The following is a 21,975-nucleotide window of genomic DNA, read 5'->3' as shown; positions in this document are numbered from 1 at the left end:
AGCTGTTTGAACAGGCGAGCCCTGAGTAGACCAAACCTGTTTCCGAGCTCCCGATGTCACATCTGTGACGCTCATCTCTTAGCAAAGGATTAATTAAGAACCTGCTGAATATAAAGGCAAATCTAAATCCTGAAGAAAGCGTGAGGCTAACTGCTGCTTTTCTTCTGTGTTGTGGTTTGGGGGAACCGAATCCCTTTCGTAACCTTCCTCCAGTAAAGCGGTCAGCCAGATATCCACACTGGGCTGAGAGAAAATGAGCAGTGACTCGCCTGAGATCCACGGTGTCCACAGCACAACCAGAATGAGTCAGGAGCAGTTATGTTAAACCACTGTAGAAAAGTTTGAGCTGCTAAATAAGCCAACTAAATAAAGGTAAGCTGGGCTGTGGGAGCAGTTTACACATTTGGATTCATTGAAAATCGGTGACCTGGAGCATCACGGGGATCAAACTCATTATTCAAGCGCAGGAACTGTTGACCACAAATCTATGACTGACTTTAGCAGATTTCAGAAAAAAAACATAATTCTTATTGATGGTAAAACTTATAAGGTAAGTACACTGAGCAATGTTTTTAAATAGGGGTTCCTACAAAATAGATTCATAATATTTCTAAATTTAGTGGAATCACCAATACCCGGCTGGGTTACATCCCCCATTTTCTGCCAGTACCAATCAGTGTTACTGAATTTGCTTAAAGGGACACTCGCATTCACCACTTTAATATATGGCACTGATTCAGTACAACTGAAATTTAATTTTAAAGAAATCAGAAAGTTTTTCCACAATATTTATAGAAGCTTTCACTGTAGTTTAGCCTTTATATACAAGGAATACTGAGGTCAATACTAGTGAGTCTGTTGGAAACGGATTCATTTGGAATGACTGATTCATTTGGGTTCATTTTATTGCATGCAGTCATCAGTTCATTCGTTGTATAGCCACTTGTAATGAAGTCTTGGTATTGGGGGATGTAATATTCCTGAGGCTTCCATCTAACACCACATGGTAACTTTAACAATCTCTTGTGGTCACCTTAAAGTGGCTATTGTAAAGTGTTTTCCTCCACTTATGGAAGGGTTTTAAAAAAAAAAAAAAAAAAACAAATGTTTCTCCTGTATATGGTCATTGGAATACTCATTAAATTATCATTCATAGGAAAAACAGAATCTTGATGAAGTAGTGGTAATAAGCCCTGTAGTAAAATGGTAGTAATTGTAGTAGTCCAGGAGTTTAGGCAAACTACAGACTACAAAAGTACAGACTTTAAAAGCATCAAAACCACCTCAGTTCTTATATAGTCTAATGGCATTTTAATTTTAATGTGAGGTTTATTTTTTCAGGTCTTTTGTTAGAGCACTGTTATTGAAATCTTACCAGAAATGAGTTTCCAAGACAGGACTGTCAACCAGTATTTTTACACAAAGTGTTTGTGGATACAAAGTGGATAATTATAAACGACAGATAATCATACTTATTTTACTGCATTACATTTTGAACAAAGACAGTGATCTTGAAGACCAAGAGAGGTGGGCTTACGCAGAGAAGATACAGTGGCCTACAGGACACCTGTACAGGAATTGTTGATTAAATGTGACACAGGGTTCCACAGAATCAGATATCCTAATCTAACATTTAACCATCAGGATTGTAGTTCTCTCTGGAAGTGTTACAGTGTACTTTAGATTAACTTGTGCACTTTCTAGAACATGCCACATCTAGGTGGTGCCACAGCCCCAGAATAAATTCTTTTGAAATTCTTTTGAAACTAATAAATATTACAAAAAAAATAAAAATACACAAGCAGTCAGAGGGGCTCTTGGCCTCAGCCAATCAAGAGTCTAATTCCCTCTATATTCTAAGCTTCTGTTCTCTCTTGTATCAGCAGTGGGGTGAAGACGGCCAATTACAGGAGGAGGACACACCCAGTCAGACTTCTTGTGCTTCTACGTACGAGTCCTTCAAATGTAGCCGGATCAGGAGGATGGGATGTAGGCAGCCACATCTTCCACCCCGGGGCTCTCGTTATCCAGGTACTCCAGGATGACGTTACCCCCATTGTAGAGAGGACCATCTGGGAGCGAGAGCAGAGAGTGGAGACTGGTGTCCATTTGAAGGGCCTTGCCGGTGTCAGGATGGCAAAGGCGCAGTTTCTGCAGTTAGACCACGCAACCATGCATGGGGAGAGGGTGAAGCAATATGCTGAAATTAGGCCAAAAGTGTACAAGTGAAGCAACCTGTAACATAGTAGGAGATATTGGCCATATTTGTACTGTGAAACGAAGTGAATTTACCCTGGCTGTGAGCATGTTGTTGCTGTTCTTCAGGTGAGCCTGAGATGCAGTGAAATCCACCACTTTACCCACACTCCACTTGGAACTGAAGAACATGGGCAGAGTGGAAGTGGGGGTGCCCTTTGGTAGAAAGACCTGGAAATATATCCGCTCTGTCTGAAGAGGCAAAATAAGAGTCTCTATTAGAACCCTCATCATTCTTACGGTTGTGTATAAATGTGAACTACATGGTGCTTCCTGGAGCATCAGTGTATTTAAGTGGGTGTGGGTACCTGGGGCAGACCCTTGTCTCCAGAGGCATGTAATTTAAGCTTCATAAGAGCAACCTTAGCAGCTGTAGCACTGTTCTTTGCCCCTTTTCGGCCTTTACTTGTAGGTGCGTTTTTTTTGGACTCTGATTAAAAAAAATTGAAATATATTGAAATCTATTATAGCATTACAAGAACTGCAATAAACTTAGCTCTCTATCGCCCTTTTGTGGGCATGTACAGTAAATACAGTCAAATGTTTTGAATACCAGGAAAAAGTTGAAACTGATGATGATAAATTTTTCATTAAAACACTGTTTGAAATAGTCAAGCATAGCTTACTATGGAAAGTTTTGAGAGACTTCAATGCTCAATGCAATGTAGATGCATCATCTTTTTTCTACTATGACCAAAACAGAGAAACTAATGAAACTATATAGACTAACATATTTTAGCCACATGTTTAATAGTTAAGAGTCCATAAGATGAATGTATCTGCCCTTAGGACTAACCTACTATCTTTTGCACAAGTTCCTGTGTGGCTGCCATGCGAGGCCGGGGGGTCTCCATCTTCTCACACTTATGGTCATCCTGATGACGATGACTGGGACGAGAAGGGAAACGACATCATGAAGAACTGATAACAAATGCACTTTCTGACAGTCCCATCATACAGCCATGTCAACAACACATGACAGAAGAGTAGAAACGGACTCACACAGGTTCCGTAAGTCTCTGACCACTTATTTCAAGAAAATATTTACTCTAGAAAATATTAGAAAAGGCAAAGCATACTTACGCAAGGCAGAAGTGTTTCTGACACTCTGAGCAGATCACTGGGAGTAGCTCTCTGCCTCTGCAGTTCTCAAATGTGCACGGGTATGATGTACTGACCCCTGACCCAGAGACCTCCCTTTTTACTGAAACCTACGGAACAGGTCTAGGTATCAGCTCGTTCAGCTGTCATCTGAAAATCGGTATTAAAAGCCACACAGCAAGGAGGAACACACAGGCTATTCAAAATTTACCTCGGGACAGCAGTGAGAGTCTCTGCTTCTGTGTTCGAGACTTTTTAAAAGACAAACAAATTTGACACATCTTAAAATAATACATGCACATACACAAGGATTTCTACCCTTATTTTAATTTATAGTTTTGATTTGTCGAGGCTAGTTTACACTTATTAACGTGTTAACGATATGAATTCTTATAAAGAAAATGAAGTGTAAATAAATGCATATTACAAAGTAGACAGCCATTCGTTAATTACTCTTAGTAGTAGGTTTTACTACTGGACAAATGCTGAATTAATCGAGTCTCACCAGAACACTCCAGAGCAGCTGTCACAGACGAATGGCAGAAAGTCTGAAATAAGCGGTCACGTCATATAAGGTTTATAAAGCTTAATCATACTTAATTGTCTTATTATTAACACCAATATTTTAATTATTTAATTACCAAAGCAATACACTTCACATTTAAAACCAAATTATTTGAATAAGCTAGTTACAACCTTTTTGATTGCAGGAGTCGATGTTACAGTGCTTTCCAATATCAAGTTCCGCCATTTTGACGCGCGTCACCGCCTGTTTCAAAATAAAAGACTTTGTATGGGAAGAAAGTTGCGTGAAAACGCTTGAAAGAAAAATGTTCGACAGGATACGTGCGTTCAGATTATTTCCTGCATGCTCAGGTCACTGTCCTTTCGAGATGTAATATTTGAATCGCATGCAATATGACAGAAATCATATTTATTTTATTTTATTTTTTAAATGTGTTTAACAACATTATTGAAGAAAGCAAATGCCTCAGCTGTTCAAAATTTAGGCGACAGCCTAAAATATAATACGGACTGACTTGTTTATAATACTATCTCTTAAAATGTCTAAATATTGTATTAGGAATTGGTGAAGGTGTTGTTAAAGCTTATATTTGTAGTTTTGAACAATGTCGTGTATTCAAATGTGATGTGGTAGATGAGGTATTTATGTCAGGACCTGGCCCAAAATAAGGACTGGTGTCAGGAAACAGGTCTGGTTTTTGGAAATGTTTGCAAGAAGCACACTTTCATGATTCGTCTCCTCAGGAGTGTGGTTTTTGCCGCCGGAGCACTGAAGACACGACGGTTTTTCAAACCTGTTGGCCACGTCTCTTATTTTTACTGAATCCGCCTCTTTTGTCAGGTGTCCGTCCCACCAGGTGTGTCTGCTTTGAATTCGGAAAGCGGACGGTCAAGAAATCCCACTTTTAGCCACTCTCACTTTTACCTGCTTCTACTCGAGTTAGTCTAATAATCTAAAGTAGATTACCAAAACAAGTCGAAATGAGTAAAGTTGCCAAGATGTTTAAAGGGAAGTCAAGTTCTTCCAGCAGTAGTTCGAAACATCGGTCCCGGACAGGGCCGTCCCCACAAGAGGCCATTCACAAACTTCGGGAAACAGAGGAAATGCTTACAAAGAAACAGGACTATCTCGAGAAGAAAATCGAACAAGAAATTACTATTGCTAAAAAGAATGGTACTAAAAACAAAAGAGGTACGTCCAAATGCACATTGGTGATTTTACGATAACTGATTACTGATTAACTAGATAATTGTCAGAACAGAATGACGTGCTTGGAGAGCATGTAAACACAGGCGACGGCTCTGTTGGATCAGCCTTGTAGCTCATTGTTTGGTGTGACGAGATGCTTTGGTTGTGTCAGGGGATCAACATCTCACCATTCTGGTGTCTCTTCATTTTCCAACCTGTCACGCCTTTCATTGGCTACATCTTGAGTCCATGTACTGCTGTACGTTCCTCAAAAACTTTAGGTTATTAGTTGCCCACATAAATTTGCTTATTTAATGTTGTCAGGGTATATTTGCTATGAAATGTGCCTTTTCTTCTTAATATACTCACACCACCATGACTTGTGTTCTCTAATCAATGAGGCCCCAAGCGGTGAAGCGTACTATATTATGTTGGTAAATGTGGTAAATATTATGTTGGTATATTATGTTGGTAGAATGATGATTCTTTTGTTCAAGCTGCACTACAGGCCCTGAAAAGAAAGAAGCGGTATGAACAGCAGCTGATCCAGATTGATGGTACTCTGTCCACTATCGAGTTTCAGCGGGAAGCCCTGGAGAATGCCAACACTAACACTGAGGTCCTGAAGAACATGGGCTATGCTGCTAAAGCCATCAAGGGGGTCCATCAGAAAATGTGAGCAACCCTACATGTTCATAATATCCCATGTTTCATGCCATAATTTGTGAGCACTGCAAAATAAAAATGAGAAACATATTAGGGCTCAAGTTACTTGTTAATTTAAGTAAATGTTTTCGTAGCTGTATTTATACAGAAAAGCTGTACAGTTGAAGACACTGAATACATGAATGATTAATTGTAGTGAATTAATGAGGAATGTTTTGTTTTTAAATTAAATTCACTGTCAAGAAATTAACTGAATGCATTCCTGTATTTTTTAGTGATATGGATAACATTGACACGCTCATGGCAGACATAACAGAGCAGCAGCAAATAGCTCAGGAGATCTCTGATGCTATCTCCCAACCTTTTGGTGATCAGTTTGATGAGGTACCATGGGACATTGGAGTCTTGGGCTGTCTCCTTTCAGCTCTGGGACTTAGGAAATACATACCATTCATACAATTTTCTTTGAAAAGACTTTTCAAAGAATAACAATTTCTTGTGAAAAGAATCAGGGTGTGTGCGGGCAAGATGATTTTTCTGTCTCTTTCCATATAGGATGAGTTGTTGGCTGAACTTGCGGAGTTGGAGCAGGAAGACCTAGAGGAAAGTATGAAGAATATGAGCAAATTACCCAGCGTACCAGCCTCCAAATTACCTAGCACAAGACCAAGCCAGCGTACAAGTAAGAACCTTCTCTCTCCGTGTGTCTTCCTGTCTGTCTCTCTCAAAAACCTGCACACACACCTGTGTCAAAATGTGAATGACCTTACCAACGACATCTGTTGTTTTTAATTTACAGCAACAAAGAAGAAAGTAGAGGATGATGATGACATGAATATGTTAGCAGCCTGGGCTACCTAGTCAGGAAAGGCACAAGGTCTATTAGTTTCACCACCACAGTGCCAAGAACATCTAATGTTAAAGGCAACAATTTTTAAGATTTAAGAATTTTATGCTTGGTTTAAAAAAAACAATAATTTCTAGATATTTTATAGAGTCATTATGTTTTATAAAGATATAAGTGATAAATGAAGGATTGTTTAAATCAACATGTACATAGAAACATTGTATGAATGAAGGATGATTATTTGTTTTAATCATAGGTATGTAAATGTAGAGCAGACTGCACTTCTCTGTGAAAATTATATTGTAATACTGTTGATTTATGAAAGACATTAAAAATCTGCGTGAAGTATGAAACGTCATATTCTGTTGAATGTTTTAAATATGAAACAGAAATTATAAGCTCATAGCAAAAAGGATTAAAGTCTCACACAGTGATGTAAAGCCACTACGTTATTTATACACAACAAAAAGGAGGAAAATCATTCTTAAGGGCAGGGTACCAAGAATCAGATTGCGTCTCCCAGAACCTTGTCCGTGAAAACAACCGTACGTGCTGCGGACAACGTCTCACGACATCATCATCGTACGTGCTGGCCAGTTTCTGTCTACAGAGTCGAAGCACCATAGAGTAAGTAATGAATAAATAAACGCACACTTAAATGAATTACACTGGCGTCAAAACGCTCGCGTGTTTGAGAATGTGTGCTTGGAAAGGCGCGTGTCGTCGACGTCATGAAGGTTTCTGACGTCACGTCGGCGCTTTAAAACACACGCCCCGCGCATCGACGTCATTTCTCCCGCCCATCTGCCAACCGAGCAGGAAACGTCTCCCGGATAAAGAACAAGGATGGACTCCGATAAACCCACGGAATTAACTGGTAATGTGTTTAAGAGTACAGTTTAAAGCTGTTTAAATCTACACGTATCATATCTGTCTAACTACTGTGGTTAGGTTGGGTAAATTTGACCGTAGTAGTTTGTAGCTACGTCATTCATAAGGAGCCTGGCGCGTGCGTTTGGTGCGCGTGAACCGAGGCATTAGCCTAGCTAGCCTGCGTTAGTTTGCTAGTTTGACAGCTATTCCAAGTAGTGAAAAAAGTCAAAAAGTTTGTAGGATTATCTAATATTGTTTATATTTGGTTGTTGATTAAGCCAGCAGGTTTAAACATATGCGACGTAAGCTAAGCTAGTTAGCTGAGTAACTGGAGATGGGAGTAACCTAAACGTCCAGATCTCATGGCGTGTTGAGGTATCTCTGGTTATTTATTCATTCCGTTGACCCGACGAATTGTTACCGAGCCGCAGTGTTATTTCATAAGGCGGTGGTGTTGGTAGACGTTATATCAATGACACAATCCTTTCTTTCCACCTTAGTTGTTTCCTCCTATCTAGTCATGACTAAATTTTGAGGATTGCGGCAACATAAGGGGACACTCCAAGCTTGCATTATAGTCTGTGCTTTAAATCCTTAAATTAACTTGCTTCAGAAGGGTTTTCCCCCTGTTTAGTTTATTTGTATGTTAGTTACATGATTAAAAAGTAAAAATGGAGAACCAAATGATTGAGTCTTTGTTTGTTTGTTTGTTTATAGGTGATGACTTTCCAGATCCTGAAGAGGAGGAAAAGAGGTTGGCGCAAGCCGCGCGTGAAGCGAACCGCCTCCCTGAGCTGAGGTTGGTCATGCTGGGCTGGAGGTGGCCGGGGAAAAGTCTGACCGGCAACACCATCCTTGGCCGAGAAGAGTTCCGTTTGGAACGTGCGGCCGAGTTCTCGGTCAAGCGTGAGACTGTGGTGGATGGTCGTCGGGTAACTGTAGTGGACACGCCTGGTTGGTTCTCCAGCCAGGCCACGCCCGCTACATACCGACAGGAAATAGTGCGCAGCGTTAGTATGTGTTCACCGGGGCCGCACGCCTTCCTGCTGGTTGTACCTGTGGGCATGTTCACAGAAACGGACCGGGCCCGCATCGAGGAGAACCTGGCGCTGTTCGGGGAAGACGTGTGGAAGCACACGTTGCTGGTGTTCACGTGGGCCGAGATACTGAGGGAGAAGACCATCGAGAGGCACATCCACAGAGAGGGACGTGAGCTCCAGTGGGTCGTGGACAAATGCAAGAAAAGATACTTTGTCATCAACAACCACGTCTTTGGCGACCACCCTCAGCTTCCGCGTCTGATGGAGAAGATCGAGAAGCTGGTGGCTGAAGAGGGAGGGCCCTTCAAACTGCGGACGGAAGAGAACGCGGCGCAAAATCAGACAAACAACGAGAACTCTAACCCCAATTCGGTCAAAGAGGAGCGGGAGCTAGGGGCCAGACCCAAACACAACTGTTCCTTCAGCTCCCTTAGCTCTCTTCGGTCTGTGAACGAAGATGGCCCGCAGAGTAAGTAGGTTCCGCTCCGGGAGCTTTTAATGGCTTGTGGCATGGCAGTGAAGAAATATTAACTCAGAGATGAGCTACTGATGATTTAAGATTACTTCAAATAAAACAATAAGGGGGAGGGAGGTGGTAAGACACAATCATTCACCTTAAATCTCTGTTCAACTGATTTTGTAATGTGGAGTCCTCTAGCCATACCCACTATGTGCTATGCTCATTGGAAAATGACATGCATGTTTAATAGCATAACTACGGTTAGCATGCAGGTACTTCACTACAAGCTATGGACTGTGTTTGAAATGGCCTACTACATACTAGTTGCATTGGACCTCAGTGCAGTATGCAGCCAAAATTAAATTTTCCAGTACCTGAAAGATATCCAGATGACCTACTACTCTGGCCAAATATTTTGAGTACTGCAACCTGAGCTGTCTTTGTGGTGTACTGCATCCTGTCATGTCACAGCAGCGGAAAATTTCACAAGTAGGTAGAACCTTCATGTGATCCCATAGTTTAGTTTGTGTCTGTCAGATACTGGATATGATACTGCATACTTCTAGGAGCACCAGCATACAGTATATAGGCCTCCCTATATACTTCATATATAGTATGCTATTTCTAATTTAGCCATTAACTACTGGTGTTTGTACCACTAGTTATTGTACATCCTAGGAAAGACATTTAATGTGTGTGTAGTTTGTAGTTTAACAGCCCATCAGCTCTAAACTCCATCCTACTCATTAAAACAGCCCACCAGATGACCAGATAACTCTCAGCGCAGGGTTTACATTGACACTAGTGAAGTGACTGCGTGTGAAGGTGTACTGAGAACAGCAGTGTTGCTTTTGTTCACAGATTTCACTTGCTAGACAGAAGCAGTTGAACGGTGATATTTCTGTTGAAGGATGAGATGGAGTGGAACTGATGATCTGGGAGCAACAGACAAGCTAGTTTCTGTTAGTTTAAATGTAATATCCTGTACGGTGGGTAGGTGTGGCCAATGATTTTAATGAGATGGGATTAAAATATTCATAATGGCAATATTCATAGGTTATACATGCGTTGCACCGATGTTAAAGTTAACCAAATATGTGCTAGACAATGCTCAACTAAAACAACTTTGTTTTAACAAATCAAATATTGTACGTGTTGGTTGAGGTTTGATTCAAACACATTTTCCACCTTGAACTTTCTTTGGCTAAACTCTAGAGCGTCATTCTCCAATATCAGTTGACCTGTAATGAATGGCTGCTTGTAAGATGACACCTCCACCCCCCCCCAAAAAAATTCCGAAAAGGTTCTAGGAGCATTAAAAAGATTAACAGCATTTCTAGGAAATTTCTTTGCTTTCTATTTTTGCTTTGCAGTGTTGCATGTTGATATCTTACTTGCATTTTTTTTTTTACTATTTTAACACATTTCGCACAAAATGAGCTACATACAAGGTAGGGCAAGTTCCAGTATCTTTCTGAATGAGCCGTTTTCATGTTGTTCGGGTGTATTTATTTTTCTCTGTTCCTCCACAGGTCTGATTGAGGGCGTGTCTGACTGAAGCTTTTAGGAACAGGAAATACTGTTGCTTCATTCCGTACTTCAGATCACCGTCATTGGCTGAATGCATCCAGCTTTAGGAAACTGCATTATTTTGTTTTATGCATATTTATTCACTGAAAGTGGTTCCCTTTTTGTATATTTAAGTGAAAAATGACGAATATCCGTCACTCTTATTTGCACTAATTGATGGCATCTACCTGTTATTATATCTTATCTAAGTTATTGTAACATGTAGATTATGATGATCATTATAACAGCTAAAGTACGTTTAGTTATGTAGCAATTCCTGTTTCAGGTGGGAAGGGTAAAATGGTTATTTTGACAGTGTTTTGGTGAAGCGGTTTACTGTACTCCTGTTTTTACTTGAGCTCTCAATTCTACAGCATAAAAGTAGTGACCAAATTCTTATTTTAGTTTGCTATCCCTAGACTATGAAATCATCAGTGACTGAATTTTCAGTGTGCTCAGCTTTATTAATTAATTTTATACCGGTGAAGTAAATACTTAATTTCTATTTGTATTTGGTAGTTGTCTTGAATGTAAAGTCTATTATTAGGTTCTGTTTTGTTCTTGTGAATTAGAACTTTATTGATCCTGGAGGAAATTCCAGTTTATAGTGGTGCTTCTTCCCACCTGGTTTTACTGAGACTGACCGATTCAGAGATCTTTTAAAGGGCCTAGGGATACCAAGTACAAAGTCACAATTTACAGGGCAATGTAGATGGGGTTTTTTTTTATCTAATGGGATTTATTTTAAACTAAAGATCATATTTCACAGGACACTACTCTCAAATAGCTCCTGTAGTTATTACCAAAATATTAGCATTTAACACTTTGTGAAAAGCTACATAATATCGTTTCAAATGAACTCTGAAACGAATATGTAACGTGCAAACATTCCTTATTGACAGCAAAGTGTAGCTTATCTGAGACCTGCCTTTGTAATATAATTAATCTAACTGCTGTAGAAATAGATGCATCTTTTAAAAATCTGTATTTTGATAAATTGTCAATGTAACCTGAAGTGACCTATACATTTGTTCTTAGGCCTTAGACAAGAATGGATGCTGTGGTTTTTGCAGAAAATGATTTGTATTTTACTGAGAGCTCATTTATGCAGGCAGTTAAAATCATATAATTACCATTTTGCGTCTGATCTGGTCAATTGCATCAGGTTACGGTCAACGGCATTGTGACCTTAAGCTTGCTATGCCATTGTTAAACCCAAAATAATCTAACCAGTGTGATTTTGTTGTTTTTACTTTACTAACATGTACAAAGGAAAGTTGAAATGAGGGTGATGGCATTTAATAATCACAATAAGTAAGATAAAAGGCTTATATAATAATTGGTAGAGTAGGTGAACTTGTACTGCTTCTCAAGATTTGTATTTAGGGTTTAATACACATGATATAGTTTTGTAGGCTACAAAAGGCACTGTGTAATTTATCAGTAATGCTTTTAGGACCCTCCACAATCACATCAGGTGATCTGTGCTACACAGTAAGTGGTGTACATAGTAGTGACTATGTAGTCAGTTTTTGTTTTCAGAACTGCTGCCTTATCTCAAAACAATTCTATAAGTGCTTTATTTTCTATCCATATCAGTTTTCTTAATGAGATGTATATTTTATGATTAAAAGGAACTGTGAAGCAGCCCTGTGTTTTCTCTTCCTTATTCCTTATTTCAGATGTTTGTCTGGGAATTGTGAGCAAGGACTTTTATCATGAGATGGTCCCTGAAGGATCGGCTCTTCTGTAGTCAACATAACAAATCGTGATGTGACGAAGGAACTCGTGATGTACATGACTAGCATGTGAAATATAAAACCTAAAACAAATGTTAGTGGCTTCAAAGTTTCCCAAAGTGTGACCAGTACACATCACTGAATACTGCGTACAGTCCCTGGTGGTGTTCTGGAGATCTGGAATCATCTCACCATTTGTGGGTGTCAGAACCTGTTGCCTGTAGTCTTGGCTGTGAATAAGTGAAATACATGTTCAGTGCAACTCAGGTTGAGCAATTGAACAGTTCATGTTTGGTACTGAAAAGTCTCAAAATTCAGTAGTATTTTCTCCATGACTGGAAATGATCTAAAGTCTTCTACTCTGACCCTACTGCAGTATATTTGGTTTGTAGCCTATTAAAGTGAGCACGCTATTAATTAGGCCTATTAATTAATTATTCAATGTATTCTTTTTTTTTTTGCACAAAAGCTGGGTCACGAATACAGAATAGTGTAGGGGAAAGGGGGGGGGTATTCAATTTATTCATTAATTTATGGCTGTGATTTGACGATGAACTCCAAAAGTAACGGTTAACGCTGTTGTTGCTGCCTATGACCACCAGGTGGTGCCAGGTCAACGAGAGAGAATGGTTACATAAAAATAGACGGTGGTTAAGGTTTTTGTTGCTTTTGTTTGTCCCACGAGACGTGTTGTAACAGAGGTGCTGCAATCTTAATATGTACTTTAACTAACACAAATAACTGATAGAAAACTGACTAAACAAAAATGTACTTATCCCTATCATAAACTTTACTGATTTTCTGACATTTCATTTTAAGGTGTGGTCTGTGTCTCTTACAGTGGCATTGGCCTGCAATGACTTAACATTCCCATGACACCACGAAAATTCCGGTTGTGGTCCTTGTCTCAGAAAGACTGAGAGGAACATTCCATAACTGACACAGAAAAGTGAGGATTATCCCTGCTGTTGATAAAAAAGAATTGTGAAATCCCCAGGGGACTAGAGGATTTGTTTAGAGTGTGGCCAATTTTAGGTTACATCAAAAACGTATCAAATTGGGTGTGTGGAGTTGGCACAATACCCCAATTGACACTGTATAATTCACACTCTGTAGACAGATTCTATTAGATGTAACAACTGATATAATCAATCACGGTTGATTATATTTACTATATTTACAATTACTATAAAGTTGCCTATCCCTATACATATCTCTTTACATTTGAGATGTGCTGTGGTTTGAAATGTACAGGCAGATGTGTTGCAAATAGCTTCCTTGTTCATTGTTCATTGCCATCCTGAATGCCATGGACCTTTGTGGTGATGTCTATTTAGATAAGGACATGCTATCATTCAGGACCTGTAAGGGCTGGTCTGGGGTGGAATCGCTGTTTCCTTTTCAGCAAATATCTCTCCAACCACAGCTAAATGAAAAACAGGAAAAAGACATATAATGATCTCTTGGGTACTGAGGGGGGGTACAAAACTGCACAGTAAGAAAGGAACTTAGGAATTATAGGAGAATAAATGAATACATCTCCAACATTGCATAAGGTAATCACAGAACTACACATTTTTGTTTTTTTGTCATATGACAGGTGTTGAAGCATGTCAGAACGTCCTCAAATTAGGCCTATTTTAACCGGGGGAACATATTATCTTAACATTATACGTTTTTTTCCTTTTCTGGTGTACGTGGCTGATTTCTCTATATAACAATGTTAGATCAGGCGCCCCTTCCTCGTGTTCTCTAGGATCCATTCACAAATACCGTACAACTCCTGCGGCAAAACACGTGAGGAAACTAAGAGCTTACACAGATCTCATATTTCCTTTCAGAGGGCTCCTGGATTCCCTCATTTCCTGATCCCTAGACTTATGGACCCTGTGCCTATTGTAACTGGTTGATTTTTTTTTTTTGCACACATGGTTTCTCTCTTCCTCTCATGGAACACATGCATTTGTGCTCCTGTGAGCTCAGTGAGAGAGAGAGAGAAAAACGTTGGCATGAAGACCACGGGTGGGAGCTTCTACTGCCCTAATAACTTACTGGATGTACATTAATTAGACTAAACATTCATTAGAAGAACGTTAAAGGTAAGATCGGTTTCAGGACTTCAGGACATTATCCTTACGGCAGATTAAAAGATTACAGTTTTAAATAAGTTACAATATAAAATTTAACTCGTTACGGAGAAGTGTAAGGAGAATTATGAATATGTTATTTAAAGAAAAATAACAGATCACATAGACCTAAACTTCGATATCTGTTGCTGTTGTTTATTATACAAATGCAATGACAACGTGTAACGCTGCATTCTGTAATAAAAACGACGATCTTTCATAGAAAACACAAAAACATTGATTTTATTTATTCAGTTATGGCTATAATTGACGGTGAAAACATGCGATTATCATCCTCTCGTTTGTCAAGTTTTCCCTCGAGGGATTCTTTGTGGAACCGGTAAGAATTTTTATTACCTTTTTCTTTGGAGTTTGGTGCATGCAATCCAAGTGATAACAACAGACATAAAGTGATAATGAACAGTTTGGCAAAACACATAGTGATGGTGATGGTGGTGATGGTGATGATGGTGATGGTGACGATGGTGGAGGTGATCGGTGGTCGGTGGGGGGGGGGGGGGGGGGGGGGAGTGAATCTTTATCGTAGTTGCCCTCATCAAGGTACTAGGCGTATACTTAAAGGCCCCAATATGCAACTCTATGGCTCAAACACCTTTATAACATTTTTGATTTAACGCTTCCTATCTTTAACTATGCCACATGCAAAGCTTAAAATAGCCTGCAAAGCTTTTTTTTCATATGAAAAGCCATATAGCAGCCTCAGTAGGATGAATTATTAATGACAGTAAAAATAATGTATTATGTAAATATCCGTTCTTCTTGTTGTTATTGTTAGTACTAGTATATTAGGATACACATTAACTCATGTAGGAGATGAGGGAGGTAGTCAACAGCTGGAATACTGTCCGAGCTCGACCCCCCTGCCGCGCGACGCATGCGCACTGACGCTCCTGCTCACTATCCGTCAGAGTGGGCGGATGAACGGAGAGGCTGCGAGAGAGAGAGAGAGAGAGAGAGAGTGTGTGTGTGTTTGCATCGATGTCACACACCGCCTTGCGCATTTCACTCGCAAGCCGCGGGGCAACCCAGTCGACAAACACTCTGCGGAGCTACCACGAACAGTGTCGTTTACCGGAAACTAACGTTTTGTCACGGTAGTATTACCGTCACCGTTTGGTCGGGCGCTGGAACATCACCAGGAATGCGCGCGCCCGCCGCCAGCCGCGTTCACCGTTGAGATGGCCCGGTCAGACGGTTACGAAAAGTAACACGAAGGAATGAAAATTGTAGCCGAATTGTATCGAAATTGTATCGCGTCCAGCGGCCGTTCGCCAAGAGAGAGTCGTCGTGAGGCGTTTGGTGTGCGGCAGACTCGCTGTGTGTCGTTAGCACCGTTAGAAAGCCGCCTCAGAAGTTCAAGTGTTATTTGAATGGTTTTGGGCTTTTGAACAAACACTCTTCATCACTCTTTTGTTGTGGCGTTATCGTGCTGTAGGATGCCGGATCAAATATCGGTGTCCGAGTTTCTCTCGGAAACGACGGAGGATTACAACTCGCCCACCACGTCCAGCTTCACGACGCGTCTCCAGAGCTGCAGGAATACCGTCAACGTCCTGGAGGAGGTAAGACCGAGAACGTCTCAGAGCAGCTCAAGAGTGTCTCGGGGCAGCTCAGGAGTGTCTCGGGGCAGCTCAGGAGTGTCTCGGGGCAGCTCAGGAGTGTCTCGGGGCAGCTCAGGAGTGTCTCGGGGCAGCTCAGGAGTGTCTCGGGGCAGCTCAGGAGTGTCTCGGGGCAGCTCAGGAGTGTCTCAGAGCAGCTCAGGAGTGTCTCAGTGGTGTGTGTTATAACGCCCCTGTGAGTTCATGAAGAGCCTAGGTCGTTGGGTACAGGAGAGGCAGGACGACAGTGCTGCTCCACGGTGGAAACTCGGTGCTGACTGGGGTTCTGCTCATCTGGCCTACAAGGAGAACTGGTGGGGAACTGGTGGAGCTGTGTTCGGAGACCACCACAGTGAAGCATTACAGATGTACAACCTGCCACCGCAACGATGCTGAACTGCCTGGATGAATAGGATTAGACTAAAAGCTCTTGGCCAACACCAACATTTCAGAACCAATTAATTAGCTAGACAAAAAATCTGACCAAACATACTAAAATCAGGCATTTATGTAAACGTCCCAGTCTGACGCCTCTGACGGTCACTAATTAGTGGAGGTCATGGACGTCAGTGCAAACTAATAGGGAAGGTTTGCTGCGACATCCCAGGTACACAGTGGGCAGTTGATCTTACTTGTAGGGGGTAGTTATTGCAATTGGGAAATGAGTTTGTATTTGTAACTCAATGGACCGATGTAGGTTTGATAAAGTTACACTGCTGTTGTCGTGATATCAATGGCTTACAGTGTAAAGTCAGCCTTCACAGAGACTTCACACTAACTTGAATGTGTGAAACACTTCTGTCAGGTTCCCTTTGGTGACCAGCTTTATTTAAATTTACCAGCTCACATGCTGTGACACTTGATAAATGTTCATGGTCCACACAAGTGCATACACCTACTATTGGCTTTGAAAGGAATAGTGTTTTTTCCTTCTCACCTTACAGTTTGAGTGTGAATTTCTTCATAGAGTTTCAATAATCGGTGAGCCTGACTTCCCTTGCTGGCGAACCTTTTAGCTCAAAACTAACTCTTTTGTAAACATTTGTATATTGACTGGGTTTTGTTTAGCAGTCTTTAGCTGAGGAGATTGATGATGCGTTGAGTGACATAGTTGCTGCCTTTCTTGAACATAAGTCTTAATTAGAATATATCTTTTAGCTGCAAACCTGATGTTAAGCTTAACTGAAACCTGTTCTAGTCACACTATGGAAGGACCACTACTGAAATAGCCCTGATGGACACACATACCCTATGAAACCTGAAGCTGATTGATTTGTGGAACGGCCTTCATTACGTTTAGAGCTTCAGTTGTTTCTATAACAGAACTGATAAATAATAGACGCAGTTCGTGAAACGATGGATTGATCAGCTACTGGGTTAACATAGGCTAGCCCTTCAGTTGATGGGGCCCCATGGCGGAGCTGAACTTTGCGTCTGAACTGCACGTTTGGCATTTGCCTCCACCGTCACTTGGACAAGTAGAATCTGTAAGTTTGGGTACTCGAACTCTGGCCATAAGGAATGCTGTTTGGTGTGCTGATGAACAAGTGCTTTGATTTTATGCATAATTATTGTATGGGTGGGGGTTACATGCGTAGGTCATATGCTGGACTGCACAACGATCTGTTCATTCGCCATTGTGGTATAAGCTCTGACAATACTGATATCACAGAAGGCTGCAATATGCAAATTAACCTTCTAATAAATCCAATATATTTTTGTTTGTGCTGGGAGCGTCCTGGCCAGTCGTGCTCTCAGACATTCCCAAATATGTTGTGAACCAAGGCCTTTACGTCAACAAACAAGTGTAGCCTAAATAATGCAGGCCAATATTTAACCATTTCCTGTTAGGTGTCTTCCCGTTAGGTTTGCAATAGGTCACCATGCTCATGGCATTAGTAATAGGTAGCATTGTAATGCAGTTTTTTTCCATCTCATGAAGCACTAGTCATCAGCTATATTGCTTTAGACCTGTGAGCTAAATTGCTCACACACCTCTGCTGAGGTGTTACAGATGACTCGCGTCTGTAACACAGTAGCAAAGTGCTATTAACCATGTAATGTTTGACAGGGACTGATATGTGTGTGACTGTTTTTAGTTTTGCGCTTGGTGCAATCATAAACTGATGGGCCCTGTTTCCTGGAAGCCTGTTCATTTACACAAGGGCTTGTGAGCTTGGTGTTCCTGATTGCAATGTTCTGACCAATTGCATCTCTGCTGCATTGGTGTGGTCTGTGTTGAGTGGTTTGTTTGTTTCTTTTGTTGTGTGTGTGTGTGTGTGTGTGTGTGTGTGTGTGTGTGTGTGTGTGTGTGTGTGTGAGAGAGAGAGGTTCAGGGTGAATTTCCAGGTAGGGTGGGGTGAGGACCCTCGTTCCTTTGCATAATGAACAGGCCTCACAGAACTCAGCTGAGCTGCCATACCCAGATCACACTGACTGAAATGAAATGAAATGTGCCATATTTTGTCAATTGTGATTTTTACACCCCAATCAAAATTTGTCCCCCGCTTTTAACCCATCTGTGCAGTCAGAACACACACACACACACACACACTAGTGGTTACTAGGGGGCTGTGGATCACACGTGCCCAGAGCGGTGGGTAGCCCTAGCCCTGGCGCCCGGGGAGCAGTTGGGGTTAGGTGCCTTGCTCAAGGGCACCTCAGTCATGGCCTGTCTGGGAATCGAACCCACGACCCTCCGGTCACAAGACCAGTTCCCTAACCGCCAGGCCATGACTGCACATGACTGTGGCCAGAACCTCAGAATGGCCGAGACCCATTTAAACTTGGACAGTTGTAAAACAAGTGTCATATTTGTGTGGGGGGTTAAACAGAGGTGGAAGTCATGGTGTGTTCTGCACTAGGTGATTTTAGCATGGCTAAAGTGAACGTGCTGTTAGAGCACCATTTGTGTCAATAATCTGTGTGACCTCTACAAGCAAATTCTGCAGACACATATTTTTTGTGGACATCTTTACATCTGAAGCATCTCTTGGGCTAATCGTTAGGTGCATATCATATTTACTCTGCATAGCTCGTTTACAAGTCACATTCAGCCAAGGTAAAACGATGTGTTCTGCAGACCTCAAAAACAGATCAGTTGCATCTAACTTCAGTAAAAGTATTTTTAAATAGGCATAAGGCATTTTTAAGCATTAAAAAACATTTTGGAAATCTAGCTTCAAAACACAGGATGCATATTATTAACAGTAAGTTGTACTTGCTATTTGACAAATGCAGATGTAGGCTGACACACACACAAACACTTTCTAACAGATTTATGGACTAAAGTGGAGATTAAAGATAATTAAGCCTTTGGGAACTCTATAATGATGCTTTAATTGCTTCAGCTGTGATGCATATATAAACCCCACCCATGGCATATATAAACCCCACTCATGAAGGAATTCAAGGTGAGTTGCAATGATAGGAAATACAAAGGAGCATCCAAAGAGCTGAGAGAGATTATTTCATCACACCTAAAGGACTTTGAGTATAAGAACATTTCCCAAAAATGTAACATCCCAACATCCCATCGGGAGCATTATCTGGAAGCTTCGGTGGAAGCTACAAGACGTGCACTGAATAAACAAGGACTTCATGGTCGCACTACAACACGCACTAGACTCTTGACCGCAAGGAACATCAAAGTTGACTAAAGGAGGAATTTGGATAAGGCTACAGGGTTTTGGGAGACAGTTCTATGGACTGATGAACCCAAAGTGGAACTGTTTGGACATGAGGACCAGCGGTATGTCTGGCGTGCCAAAGGCCAGGCTTATGACCAGAAGAATCCCATCCCCACAGTCAAGCATGGAGGTGGGTCATTGATGATGTGGGGTGATGATTGATGATGAAGTTTATGTGCGGCAGAAAATGGTCATCTTGATCTGGCATCATGGTTTCCCAGAAATACCAGGCCATTTAAAAGAGAAACGTGATGCCTTCTGTTGACAAATTAAAACTTTGGCAGTCATTGGACTTTCCAGCGAGACAATGATCCCAAGCACACCTCCAAGTCAACCAAAGCTTGGTTGAGAAGATGATCCTGGAATGTGTTGGAGTGGGCTTTTCCATCACCAGATCTAAACCCAGTCTGATAAATCTGTGGTGTGATCTGCAGTTGCAGCATGGAGACCATTAACTGTCACTGAACTAGAGGCTTTTGCACGTGAAGAATAGGCCACGATTCTAACTGAAAGGTGTAAGTAGCTTGTCAATACTTACTAAAAACGTTGATTGGAAGTTCAAAGCTAAAGGATGCCCCACAAAGCTGGGGGTTGAATAGTAGTGCACATGTGTTTAGAGTTACATTTTTCATCTGGTTGTCAAAATGTTTAATGAGGTTTTTTGTCATTTGTTGTGATAAATTTTCATCCACATCACTATAATGTCTTTGGACCTGAGTAGGGCTGTCGCGATAACCGCAGTATAGCAATACCGCGTTATTGACAAGAAAATCGCAACGTACGGGAATTAACCGCAACAACCGCAATATTTGTGTTTTTTCCCATGCGAGGGGAAAGTGCCTGTGCAAGAGTTAAAGTCATTTTCCCATCAACCCCCTGTTATCATCCAGTGCGGCTGATCAACAATCCGTCTCCTTTTTTCAAAGATGGAAACTACGGAAGATGCTCTGGTCAAAAAACAAAACGCGACTTCGCCGGTTTGGGAGCATTTCGGGTTCAAGTCAAATCCACGCAGATCCACTCGCCTGGTGGCGCGTCAATGAGGCTAGATTTCCTCTGCTCTCCAAACTCGCCCGCAAGTTCATGTGCATTTGTGCAACAAGCACACCATCAGAGCGAGTTTTTAGTACTGCCGGGAATATTGTTAGCCCTTTCCGCTCCTCACTGAAACCACATAAGGTGAATATGTTGGTTTTCTTAGCGCGCAACAGGGACGTGACAACTCAGGTTTAAGCTGAGACGTTATTCTTCTGGTTAAGGAAAGATTTCGTTTTATTGATTTATTTATTAAATTCTCTTTTTGTGTTTAAAATCTCGTTTAAAATATTTACCCTACACTTTTAAGAAAGCGAAAGAGCATGGGTTCTTACTGCATCTCATTTGACTTCTGTGTTCTCTATTTGACAATAAACATATATTTAACTGCTCTTAAAACTGTGTCTTCTTTGCAATTTAAAAACAATAAGAACCCCTTTACAATAAAAACAATAAAACAATTATATAGCTCTAAAATTAAGATTTTAGACGACAAATGACGCATATCGCGTCATACCGCATATCGCGGTGTTGAGCCACCATAAATAACCGCAGGGGAAATTCTTTCACCGCGACAGCCCTAGACCTGAGGTGTGTGTGCACACATGTACACGATATATTAGTGTGACTCATTAGCCCTGCTCGCTTGCTTTCAGATTGTTTTACTTTGTTTGTTCGGTTTCGGCTGTGCTTTTTTTTTTTTTTTTTTTACATTTTTCTTCTTTTGGATTTGGTGTAACGAGGAGAAGTGTGTGTCATGAATCACCTTTCGTTTATGCCCTCCTCCCAGCTCCACGGCCTAAACGAAAACCATCTGTTAGGGGAGGGGGCGGGGGGGGGGGGGGCAGCGTTAGTGTGAGCTGTCCTGGAATTCGAGTGGAGAAGAGAGAGGCGGGTCACATGATGGCCGGGTTCTCCTGCACAGCCCTGTCGACAGATGCAGCTTCTCCGTGGCAGGCGAGGACGTTCACCCGGAGGCTTTGGCATGTCTGAGAACGTCGACGCGGCCGTGAAGCTCGGTGCTGTCCAGTACTGCGCGTACCAGCCAGATGTGCAACACAGATGCTCGTTCTGGAAGCCTCGGGCCTCGCAACGGCAGCAGGACATTCAGCAACGTTACCTTAGCTCAGGCAATATTTCATTATCAAGGAATAACCAGTGGGTTTTGATTTTTACCAGATTTGCCGATTGTCACGAATGACTGCAGCACTGTGTTGGTGCTGTTCAACTCCCACAACGAT

The 21,975-nt window shown here is 41.4% G+C and overlaps 4 protein-coding genes across 8 annotated transcripts in view; 3 read left to right on the top strand and 1 right to left on the bottom strand.

Annotated features, from left to right (window-relative positions):
* Positions 1 to 839: 839 nt before the first annotated feature.
* zfand1 (zinc finger, AN1-type domain 1) lies at positions 840 to 4,213 on the bottom strand. 2 transcript variants are annotated; one of them, XM_077012256.1, is made up of 8 exons: positions 4,054 to 4,126; positions 3,863 to 3,905; positions 3,569 to 3,608; positions 3,340 to 3,467; positions 3,053 to 3,144; positions 2,565 to 2,686; positions 2,293 to 2,448; positions 840 to 2,151 (listed from the first exon to the last, which is right to left on the bottom strand). In XM_077012256.1, exons 1-8 carry the CDS (start codon positions 4,106 to 4,108, stop codon positions 1,975 to 1,977), a joined length of 813 nt encoding a protein of 270 aa, XP_076868371.1. In that variant the 5' UTR covers positions 4,109 to 4,126; the 3' UTR covers positions 840 to 1,974. The 2 variants fall into 2 exon arrangements, with proteins under 2 accessions (XP_076868371.1, XP_076868372.1); XM_077012257.1 differs by having other exon boundaries at positions 1,987 to 2,200; positions 4,054 to 4,213.
* A 180-nt stretch (positions 4,214 to 4,393) lies between these two features.
* chmp4c (charged multivesicular body protein 4C) lies at positions 4,394 to 6,942 on the top strand. Its single transcript, XM_077012258.1, has 5 exons — positions 4,394 to 5,074; positions 5,569 to 5,746; positions 6,013 to 6,121; positions 6,293 to 6,419; positions 6,537 to 6,942. Exons 1-5 carry the CDS (start codon positions 4,864 to 4,866, stop codon positions 6,596 to 6,598), a joined length of 687 nt encoding a protein of 228 aa, XP_076868373.1. The 5' UTR covers positions 4,394 to 4,863; the 3' UTR covers positions 6,599 to 6,942.
* Positions 6,943 to 7,351: 409 nt separating this feature from the next.
* On the top strand, positions 7,352 to 12,173 carry gimap4 (GTPase IMAP family member 4). Its single transcript, XM_077012255.1, has 3 exons — positions 7,352 to 7,461; positions 8,175 to 8,966; positions 10,490 to 12,173. The coding sequence occupies exons 1-3, from the start codon at positions 7,431 to 7,433 to the stop codon at positions 10,513 to 10,515; spliced, it is 849 nt and encodes a 282-aa protein (XP_076868370.1). The 5' UTR covers positions 7,352 to 7,430; the 3' UTR covers positions 10,516 to 12,173.
* Positions 12,174 to 14,650: 2,477 nt separating this feature from the next.
* asap1b (ArfGAP with SH3 domain, ankyrin repeat and PH domain 1b) overlaps positions 14,651 to 21,975 on the top strand; it is a 59,282-nt gene continuing 51,957 nt past the window's right edge. For all 4 annotated transcript variants that reach the window (XM_077012252.1, XM_077012250.1, XM_077012251.1 and 1 more), the window contains exons 1-2: positions 14,651 to 14,731; positions 15,848 to 15,974. In XM_077012252.1, the coding sequence (XP_076868367.1) occupies positions 14,673 to 14,731; positions 15,848 to 15,974 (186 nt within the window). In that variant the 5' untranslated portion in view covers positions 14,651 to 14,672. The remainder of the gene's footprint in view (positions 14,732 to 15,847; positions 15,975 to 21,975) is intronic.

This window comes from Brachyhypopomus gauderio, chromosome 7 (genome assembly GCF_052324685.1).
Source record: "Brachyhypopomus gauderio isolate BG-103 chromosome 7, BGAUD_0.2, whole genome shotgun sequence".
NCBI classification, from domain to species: domain Eukaryota; kingdom Metazoa; phylum Chordata; class Actinopteri; order Gymnotiformes; family Hypopomidae; genus Brachyhypopomus; species Brachyhypopomus gauderio.
This window is presented reverse-complemented; position numbering and strand designations above follow the sequence as displayed.